Source organism: Melanotaenia boesemani, chromosome 8, assembly GCF_017639745.1.
Source record: "Melanotaenia boesemani isolate fMelBoe1 chromosome 8, fMelBoe1.pri, whole genome shotgun sequence".
Classification (NCBI taxonomy): Eukaryota; Metazoa; Chordata; class Actinopteri; order Atheriniformes; family Melanotaeniidae; genus Melanotaenia; species Melanotaenia boesemani.
The window spans coordinates 26,602,009-26,613,641 of NC_055689.1; the positions used below are offsets into that span (position 1 = coordinate 26,602,009).

Here is an 11,633-nt window from a genome sequence, read left to right on the forward strand (position 1 = left end):
GCTCACGCTCATGTCTGAGAGCAACTCACTGCAAATGATGTATGAACAACTGAACAAAATAGAGGGGGAAATTGAATAGATAAATAAAATAAAACAATAAGGAATCAAATTAATTCAGTCCTGATTGATTCTACCCTGGTGGCCTGCTGTAGGAGCCTCAGGAGAAGGGCCCTGGCACACTTCCTGGTCTCTGCTTAGCTGATTCTGTGTGGAATAATCTGTCTAATTTAGTTCTAATTTTAAATTTTATCTCTTATTATGCTTAATGAAGGAGGTGACAGTGGGGTTGACAACAATTACCTTTATTATTATTATTGTTATTATTATTATTATTTATGAATTATGTATTAATTAGTATTTGTTGTTACCAGCAGTATTGATAAATTACTGGTAATATGATTTGACGTATTACTTTATCATGAGGTTAATGAGTTTATTGTTATGATGAATATTGATATTATTAATATTAGAATAAAAATGTTGCACCTTCACATGACACTCACACCAACATTTCACTGTGGTTCTTGTCATTCACTTGTCTCTGTCTCGTGTTGTATCACCCATGTCTTTGTATTGCTGTTACTTTTGTCTTCTAAATAAAGTTTAAAAAAAAAGTATTTTGTTCCACCTGATAACACCTATGCTTGTTATAATAGTACAATTAAACCCTCATCAGTTAAACAGCATGAGGTTTCTTTACTGACACTGCTCAGTAGGTTTATACATGGAAAAAAGTTCCATATCCAGCTTTTTTTAATCCATCACTGCTTTGCTTTAAACAGCTACAGTCCATGTGGCTCACAAATAAAAAAGATCATAATGTTGGGAAATGTTCTTTTGAGAAAACTGTCCAGTTTCATGTGAACTGCAAAAATCGTGCACACATGTGCTGGTTTCTTTTGTCACTTTCAGTAGCATTTCTAAATGACTGAATGTTGTTTCTTTCATATAATATTAAACATAAAGTATTAAGGATACATATCTTATGTCTGAAAAAGGCTTGAGTGAATGCTGGCATTGCCCTAGATCAGGGGTCTGCAACCCATGGCTCTTGAGCCTCATTTGGCTCTTCAGCCCTTCCTCTGTGGCTCTAGAGGAAAATGGTGTAATTCTACATGGACAGATTATTTTATGTTCATTGCCAACAATGCTGGCTTATCCGTATGCTTGATTTGTGCCAGGAAATTAGCAAACAGCAAAAAATGTAGCATTGAAAGACTTTTCCACCACAAACACACAGCTTTTGCTAGAAGATGAGCGAAAGAAAGCAATTTTAGAACTTATGTGGAAAGCTGAAGAGTGCAAACATACTTTAAAGAAGTGACTCAAGTTCCCAGACTCAACTACTGCTGCAGGTTTAGCGGCCACTCGGGAGATAATAAGCCCATTTGCTAATGGAGAATACATGAAAGAATCATTTATTAAAATGTCAGAGCATCTATTCTTAGACTTAAAAAAAGCACGAAATTGTCCAGAAAGTCAGATATGTCTCTCTCTGCAAAGACATCAAGGACAGGACCATTAAAATGACAACAAACATCACTCAGAAAACTGATGCAGCTACAGCAAACTCAATCATTTATGATGAGTCCAGCAATGATGTGCAGAAAGCACTGCTGTATAGGTATGTGAACTCATGGTGCACAGGTTTGACATTTTTTCTCATGACTCATAAAAAGCAATAAAATGTAAACAATTTTGCTATTTTCAAGACTCAAACAGGTTTTGTGGCTATAAACAAGAATTAATTTGGTGGGTGAAGAGCCCTTTTTACTGCCTGTCCCATCAAATATACATAGTTTATTTGGTGGGGCAGACGGTAAACAGGGCTCTTACCCCTGTGCTAGAGCAGCAGGATGAGAAAATAACCATGTTCTTTACCAAGTAGGAGATATTTTCCAAGTCAGAGGTTAACGTCTACACATTCTTTACCTTGGATTAAAATGCATGCAGGTGCTATGACTTTAATATTTTACAACAAACTGAAAAAAATAACGCTCTATATTTTTAGATGAGCTGCTTTTAGAGGCCCAAACAGAACATTTTTAAATCCCCACACAGTCCTCTTTATTTTTAATGCACATTTAAACTGTCCTTAACAATATGGAGTACCAAAGATGACATGACCAGAAATGTTCACAAATATATAACAAAATATAGAAATTATTAAACAATTCTATATTTTTTCATCTAATTATGTTTTTATTTTATACATTTATATTTTTTCTAATGTTTAAATATTTAATTTTCTATGTGAACTCCTGTGTTTCTGTGTTTTTATTTATTCTTTTAAGTTTTGTTAATCTATTTATTTATTTCCACATTAATCTATACCTTTCTACATTTATCTTTTCTTTTATTATTTATGATTATTTGATGTGTGGTAAAAAGGAGGCCATTTCTAAAGTAGTTCTCAACTCGGATTAATTTCTTTGTTAAAAGCTAACAGCACACCAGGCAGACCAACCTCTGAACCTTCAACTCTTATTGCATTATTAGTTAAATTTTTTTGTATTGGTCTCATTATTCTAATTTCATAACCCTGGATGGAACTGCTGAAATGAAATTCTCTCAAGTTTTTATTGATTTGAAAAGAAACACATATCCAGCGAAGTCTGTTCCACTATTACTAAGAATTACCGACACTAAACACACACACATGAAATGAGGAGTCATTGCTGATTACACAATGCAGCTTTATGCCAATATTTATTCACCTCACTTTAGTTTCCTGCCATATCATGAATTTACATTTGGTGTATTTCAGACTAAAACCAAACCACTATTAAAGCAGGTTAGAGTTATCAAAACTTCATGTATCCTTATTGTAAGGAGCAACCTATCTCATTATATTTGTTTTCTTCTGCACAGCAGACAAAGAGAAAGCAATTCCCAAGAGATGTCTGGGAACTTCTGAATTAAGTGGGGAAACAGAAAAAAAGGAGAGTGACACAAAAGGGGATTTAAGCACAATTTTGATAACACTTGATTATAAAGCAGAGCATCAGCCTTAGTCAACATCCTGCCAGTGCGCTGTGCTTTCTCTAAAACTGACAAGGAACTTTATCAATCTGCTTTCTGCAATAACAATCACATGGGACAAGAGGGACTCAGACAACCAACATTTGCTATTACATTACATAAAACCTCTTAAAACACTTTTAAAAAGTAAACGTTTGTTTGATTCCATCCACCAGTTCATGTGAAACTTTTACATCAGTTTCTGTGTTAGTTGCTGGTGACCCTGTCACTAAAACTCCCTGCTTTGGCCTCGTTCTGCCATATGTGGTTAGAAGAAACAGCAGCATCCCTATTCTTCCCAGATGTACTCACTATAGTTAAAAGAACAAACTAAAAAGCAAGGGTAGCCTGCACGCCAGAGCTCTCTTATAAGCCTCCTGCAACTAAAACTACTGTTGGTTATGAACCAAACTGGTTGATTAAGAAATATTTTCTTAGCACATCTTTAATAATGAGTTATTAACATAAAACTGAAAAATAATTCATTATATAATACTGTATCTTCCATATGTTTAGAGTGCAAAATATCCTCATGGCTAAGGTTTGGGGTTTATCACAATGTAAGCATATATAGAAAAATGTGCATTTCCTCTAACTCTGTTTCAGAGCATCAACCTACCAGTGTATACAATGAAGGGGCAAATTACCAAATAATAAATTAACATGACTCAGACGGTGATAATAGAAACATAAATAAAGAAAAACATTAGTTTGAAGTCCTTTAATTAGTTAAACTAACGGACTGTGATTGGTTCACACCATTTCACTGCTGAACACTAACGTGGCTGGTGTCTTCCGCAGCTTCACAAAAGAACCACAGATTTCTGGGATTTCTGCACCGTCTGTTTCTGTGTAAAATTAGCTAGAATGCTGGAAATACAGATGCATCAGCAATAACCTGATATCTGCTGATATTTGAACTAATCTGTCATCATTACTTGGTTAAGGTGGTTTACCTAAATGAAAAATTCTGGCATTCATAAAACATGAGAGCATCTGGTTTAGTTTCCAGTGAAGATGGTGAAACATCAGATCTATGAGCACAAACTGTAGACTTCCACAAATAACCTGAAACAAACTTAAATGTCATATATGCATTATGTCTTTCACTATTTTGTAGCACTCTGCAATTCCATGAACTCCTTCTACTCTCTTCTTTTGCAAAATTGCACATAAATGAAGAATTGCTGCCAATAAGTCATGTATCCAAGAGCAATGATGGTTCACTTTTTAATAATTTCCATGTTCTTATTTTAGCTGTCTGGAAATGTATTCAAAACTTATGCATATTTGGAGGAGAAAGACAAAGACAGCATTGATTGAAACAAAAAGGCACATGTGATTTGTGGGATACTAAGTAAAAAAAGGAAAAAACTAATTTAACCACATTTATTGCCAGAAAAGGCAAGAAAACATAACATTTACAGATAAGCAGACACATTAGTTCATCTGTCAATTACTGCTAAGACTCATAATTCAAATAGAAAAGCAGAAAAAATCATTAAGAGCCACAGACATAAAAAAAAAACAAAAAAAAACAAGACCATATGGGAGCAAACTCTTGCAGTTTTTTCAGAAACTGTTGTTTCTACAGATATTTACTGTTGTAGTGGAAGCAACCAGTCAATACAGTGAAGCTGGAGAGCAGTGGTTTACAGAGATTTGTCAGCTACACCTGATAGAGATTTGGGAGGCTGTTATAGGAGATTTTGATTTTATTAATATTGGCACTGGTGTCCCAGGACTCTCCTAAAAGATTTATTCACAGAATTGTCTGGCAATTTTTACTTTGGTGACTGCAAGACATCCAGACCCTTAGGCAGCTAAGCAGCCCCAAACCATGAGGCTTTCTCCACCATGCTTCACAGCTAGGTTTCTATTGTCCGTTTGAATTTAAATTTACAGGATGTGAATAGCAAAAGGTAAATTAACATGGTAAATTCTAGAGGACTCCACAAGTGAGGAAAAAAACAAACATACATACATACATATATAAAGGGCTTGAGGCCTGTTGGTAAGAATGGAAACAGCTGTGTGATTCACAGCTGTTTCCATGTTAATCTTTGCTGGCACAATATACAGACACATGCAGCTGTTCCAGCATGATTAAAATGATATGATTCACCAGCTGTTTCCGGTCGGAACTAGAGCACAATAAACTCACAGGACTGAATTGTATCTTCCTAAATGTTACACAGTATCCCAGATATTTCCATGTTGATGTCCACTACAGTTCTTTTTTGTGTGTGTTTCTTTGTTTTTTAGTTGTTGATATTTTTTTTTATCTAGGTTTGTTACCAAGGACAACTGAGGACAACTACTTCTTTTATTGAATTACAAGAACTACCAATGTTGCCTATAATAATATCCACTCGGGACACTTCTTAGACCAGTTTATTCATCTCATTCACCACTATGGGTTTTTTTGGTCTATCTTGTTTAAAAACCTTCCTAACTAAATAAAATTAATTTGGAGTATCTGAGCAGCTACCATGATAGGAACTATTTGGATTCTCCAAACATTAGGTCATGGAGCTCCAATACTCTCTTTATTATCTCATTAGGGGACAGGTTAGCATTGAATACACCAGCCATTAATTATTGTTATCGCAACGTCACAGAGGTTATCTATCATATTAGTATGGTAAGATATAATAGAGATATCACTTTATATCAAGGTTTGGAAAGAAAAGGCTACACGTTTTTTTCGTTTTTGGGCTTTTCTAAAGATTGCTAGTCAAAGGAGCTTTTTATGTTTTATTTGTGTTTCTAAACATCTTGTTTTAAATTTTTACCTTGACTTAGAACAAAAGAAAAAAGAAAAAAAAGACAATTTTGGGCAGTTGAAGTTTTGTTTTGTTTGTTTGTTTTTTTTTATCTTTCTTAGAATTACAAGTCTCCCTTAGTATAATTTATCAACAGGATATTTGTTTTCTAAGACTTTTCCAGTTTAGTTTATCTTTATACTTCATTGTTTAAGGTCCAATAAAAGTTTTTGTGGGGCCACAATTCATACCAACAAATTTGTCCGTTTTTATTGAGGGGCAAGTTTACAATGTACAATTTCAATTTGCTCTCAATAACCTTAAGTGGTACAGACGTTTACATACTTTATCAAGCCTGTACTTAATATGGTATAATTTTTACATATATATTAACTAGTATTTTATATTGTCTGTGTAGCTCGGTTGCTGTTTTAAAGTGCAAGTAAAAAGTTAAGTTACAATTTCTGCAGTGGAAAACCACTGATAATGCCTCAGGCTATACTCTACTATAATGATGCTACAATAGCCATGACATCTGAGATAATGGCACTCAAAAAAAGGGCCAAAATTTAAAGGCAGAAATTCAAAAGTTTCACATATTTTCCTAGCAACTGTGCATTTAAATTTAGTAAAAAACAAAAGAAAAAAAAAAAGGAAAATGAGAGCACCATCATTTAATTAAAAGCCACGGTTTATTTAGCCCCGTCCACTTCCAGATTACATTTCCTTTAGTCACTCAGCAGTTTGAATTATGTAATTATATATTTTTTGTTCTTGTTTTTTTTATTAAAAATATCAACACTCTACAATAACAATCTAGTGTGAAATTAACTGCTGTCTCAAAAAACCGGACGACGCAAGCATAACAAAGTTTCTGAAGCAAAATGTTGTTGAATGATTGTTTCCTGAGGGTTTTTCTTTTCCTTCTTAACACAAAGAGGAGGATGTGGGTGTTTGATGACTGAGATCTTTTAAAGTAAATGAATGAAAAGTCAGGTTTAACCTTTTGACATCTGGTGTTGAAAATTTGCAGCAAGCCACTTCTTTTGTTTATTTTATTTTTTATGTAACTAATTTATTTGATTTATGTATTTGCTTTTGATTTATTCAGATTTATACACATTTATATACATCTCACCAGGAGACTACAGTCTGATCCAAACTCTCATCAACTGCATCAATCAAATTAAAAATTGGATGTGCCAGAACTTTCTTCAGTTAAATGAAGACAAAACTGAAACAACAGCTTTTGGAGCCAAGGAATAAAGATTAAATGTCTGCTTCAAACAGCCAATTTAAAAATTAACAACCAAGCCAGAAATCTGGGAGCAGTCCTGGACTCAGACCTGAATTTTAGCAGTTATATTAAGACAGTTGTGAAATCAGCCGATTATCACTTAAAGAACATATCGAGGATTAAAGGACTGATGACTCAGCAGGATTTAGAAAAACTTGTCCATGCATTTATCTTTAGTAGACTGGACTGTCATGCTGTCCTCACAGGTCTCCCTAACATCTCCATCAGACAGCTGCAGTTAGTCCAGAACGCTGATGCTCGAGTCCTCACTAAGACCAAGAAAGTAGATCCTATAACTCCAGTCCTCAGATCTTTACACACACTTCCTGTCTGTCAAATAACTGACTTCAAAATCCTGCTGTTAGTTTACAAAGACCTGAGTGGTTTAGGACCACAATACATTCAAGATCTTCTGGTTTGTTATGACCCAACCAGATCCCTCAGGTCATCAGGGTCAGGTCTACTTTCTGTTCCCAGTCAGAACTAAACATGGAGGCAGCGTTCAGCTTTTCTGCTTCTCACATGTGAAACAAACTTCCAGAAAACTGCAGGTCTGCTGAAACTCTCAGCAGTTTTGAATCAGGGTTAAAAACTTTTCTATTTTATTAAACTTTAGTTCTTGCCTTTATGTTATTTTATTTCTATTTAAAGGTTTTTTAAATGATTCTTCTGCCCCCTACTGTAACATGAAATGTGCTAGACAAATAAACTTGCTTTGCTTTATTTGTTTAATATGTATTTTTTATTTTATTCCAGTTTTCTTTTGTCTGTGCAAGATCTTTTTCTTTTTTGTTTTTGTAGTTTTTACTTTCAGAGCCTTGCATGGTCTAAAGCAGCAGCAGGATTCTGAGATCTTGTGATCAGGGTTTGTTGCTTGTCCCTCATTCAAGACTCAGAACAAAGAGGTGCATTTCAGGTTGTTGGACTTCATCTGTGGAACTCTCTCCAGATGGATATAAGAGCTGTGTGCTCTGTGGACACCTTTAAAAAGCTGTGTAAGACCCACTTATTTGTTATTATTTCAATTTTTGTCATGTGTTTTACTTACTCACAATTGTCATATCCATTGTATGTCTATATTTTGTTTTTTGTTTTTTTTTTTTCTTAGTATTGTGAAGCACTTTGTGACATCTGTTTTGGAAAAGCCCTACATAAAAATCTACTTACTTACTTACTTCTTAGTGCTGGGCAACGATTTGAACTTTTAATCTAGACTAATCGCTTCCGTGATTAATCATGATTAATTACAATGCTATGTGAAAAATTCAAGAATTATTTCAAAAGTACTGGATTGAACACATTTATGTTAAATGTACTGCTTAATGAATAAAAGTTCAGTAACATTTACAGCAAATAAGCTGCTTTATAACAGCTGTATTCCCTCTACACAGTAGCAGATACATTTTTTCTTTTAGATCTCAGCGTAAACATTAATATAATAAAATCTAAACTATATGACAAAGAAGAATGAAAATTTCCAGATTCATTTATTGAAAGATAAAAGTCAGTATGAATTTCAAAGCTGTGTGAACCTGCCTTCACCCTCAACAAGGGGTAAAAACATCTGATCTTCCAGCCATCAGGTGTGTGTCCCTGCTGTAACAGACAAAAAGCAGGATTAAAATCTCAGCACTTCCATTTTTTTTCTCTTTTGTAATTAATCCTTATTCCAAATAAAAAGTTGATTTTCAACCTAATAGTTTAATGAAAAACATAGAGGCCTTGTTCCTTTTTTTATTTGTCATATCATAACTGAGTCTGGAAGATGTGGAAAATATTCTGACATAAAGTTTGTACCACTTAATGCGGAAATTGGTTATCAGTTAATCTTTTACTTATTAATAAATTGGTTGTTTCAGGCTTTTTTTAAGCAAAAATCTAAAACTTCTCCTGACAAGTTGGTGGCTTTTCCGTGTCAAGGCTTAGACGGATGGATGGAGTGAGGGATAGAAAGACAGACAAATTCTAAGCAATGTTACAAATTTGCATGAATTAAATATGCATTTTCAACAGCATCATCATCACCAACATGTTTCTTCTCCAGTTGGACAACACCATACAGCCAGCTCCTCACCAGCTGAGCATGTTCAGTTTACATTCAGAGCTGCTGCTTAAAACTAACTTCACACTGTTTCTACACTCCTAAGTTCCAGTTGTTGCCACTTTCCTAAATCTTATGGCCATTGTTGGAGACGGTGCGACAGTATCTGAAAACTAGACACAACACTGAAACTTTGAAACATGATATCATATGTTTTATGAAACACCAGCAGACAGTGACTCTGTGTGTTTTTACCTTGTAAGAGAGATCAAACTGGTAACATGAGCTTGTCTAGTAGAACAATTTGTGTAAACATTCAAAATGGTGCATGTATGGGTTATTTACCTTCACTGGATTAGCAAACAGCTTATTGTCCTGTACTATTATTGCTGTAGCTAAACATGTGCTAGGATAACTAGATTACTGACCACACTCACTTTAAACACTACAGAATGACACATTACAAAACAGTTCATTTAAGTGAAGCTTCTAAGTGGAAAATATATATTCTGGAGACCCCCTGGTAAAAACAGTGTACCCCTTTATATTTGTCAGTTTTCCCTTCAAGGTATTGTGTATTATTGTTGGTATCATAATCAAGTTTGAAATCCTACAACCACAACAACGCTGTTCTTTGCTGATATTAACCTGCACATCTTAGAATCACAGATGATGAATCAGGCAAAAAGAAAAATATATGAGGACTTAACTTAAACAAAACCAAAAAAGGTGAACAAAATCAGACTAAAGAAGACATTAAACAATGATGAACGCAGTTTCTTGCTGCGGCCTCTGAGGGGTGCTCGTTTCCTAACTGAAAGATATAAAGTCCATAAAAGTAAGCAAAGTGAGCACAACTTTTAAAGATAACAGAAAATGTTAGCTGTTAATATACAAACAAAAAAACAGCATAAAGATTACAGGCTAACTGCAACAAAATGTTGCTTTTTATTTCTTTGAGCTGATACAGACTGAGATCTGAAGTGAATCCACTTTCAAAACTCACAGAAGAAAACACAAGCTAACACAGACACACACATATGTGTAACAAATCATGATAAGCCAAATGTAGTCGGTATGTTTAACATATTTAACATGTGTGTGAAGCCATCTGAGTGAGTGAGCCAGTATAATGTGTGTCTGTGAAGGGTGGACACCCATTCAAATATAATAATATCAATTAGCACAAGAGCTCAAAACTCAACTTTTAACTGTGTCAGACTAAACAAATTTATTAACTGTTAACTGTCATTATCTATTGTGTTATCTATTAAGCAAATGGGTCCAAGTTCCTGATGGGTGTTTTTGTAATGTCCTGACATTTTATAGTGGAAAAACTGGGAAATAAGTCAAGAACTGAGTTGAATAACTGAAAATGTTCATATATATATATATATATATATATATATATATATATCTACAAAGGTAGCATCTTATGTCATATTGAACTTTTTAACCTACTAAAATCTGTGTGTTATTCAGGGCGAGACAGGTTTGTTAACTTTCCCACAGCCCTGGAGGCTGTCTCACATCATGTGAACACCTGGACATGAAGGATGTTGTGTGCACAGCTGCTTGGCCTGCTCCAGCCTGCCTGTTTTAGAGAAGCCTGATGAGCACATAACACAAACTCTGGGACCTGTTTTGCATCACAAGCCAAAGCCAGGAAGTGGGTGTTCAATTAAACAAATTAAATAAATAAAAATAAATAATAAAAAAAAAACACAGCAGCAGACACAAACCAGATGAGGATGAATCCTCAACTGAGCATCATCACAACCACATGCTCCCCAGCTCACATTTCACCTCACGTACGCAAAAACGTTCACTGACAGAGAACTGGCCACGTTTCAGGCTTCATATGTCTGCCTTGCCGTTTTCTCTACAGGGACGTATTTGAGAGAAACCCCCTCTTACCTTCCACATCCAGGCCATTCTGATTTTTTCCGCAGACAATGGTGGACCGCTTGATTTCTTCAGCCCCAAAACGCGTTCACAGCGTCCGTCTTCGCGCACATTTATTCACGTCTCCATCGCAGCAGCAGACGCGGATGCGGTGCGGTTAAATGCGAGGACAAGCTCCATACATGTTGGAGTGTACCGTTATTCCGTCTCTTGTCGATTTTTTCCCCCCCATAGATCTGCTGGGACCTGGACCGTTGCTGCGCTGCTACTGGCCGGTTGAGACGTAGAGCCCCGCCCCCGGTCGTGTCACGTGACAGGCGCTGATTTCATGATTTTTGGTTTTTAATACCATCAGGTGAAACCAACATGTGAAAGGAGATAACATAAACATAGACGGATCTTCTCTTTTATCGCCATATATTTTTTTAATTAAAAAATATTGATTTATATATATATATATATATATATATATATATATATATTGAATGCACATGTTCAGCAGTTAAAGTAATTATTACTAAAATATTAAATTATTTAAAGCATAATGTGATATTATGGTGTGCAAAAACATCTAGAAAGGGAACCAAGTTTATTTGTATAACAA

At 35.0% G+C, this 11,633-nt stretch overlaps 1 protein-coding gene across 2 annotated transcripts in view; it reads right to left on the reverse strand.

The window, feature by feature from the left end:
* st6galnac3 (ST6 (alpha-N-acetyl-neuraminyl-2,3-beta-galactosyl-1,3)-N-acetylgalactosaminide alpha-2,6-sialyltransferase 3) overlaps positions 1-11,272 on the reverse strand; it is a 91,187-nt gene extending 79,915 nt beyond the window's left edge. For both annotated transcript variants that reach the window (XM_041993194.1, XM_041993193.1), the window contains exon 1: positions 11,042-11,272. In XM_041993194.1, the coding sequence (XP_041849128.1) occupies positions 11,042-11,059 (18 nt within the window). In that variant the 5' untranslated portion in view covers positions 11,060-11,272. The remainder of the gene's footprint in view (positions 1-11,041) is intronic.
* Between the last annotated feature and the right edge of the window lie 361 nt (positions 11,273-11,633).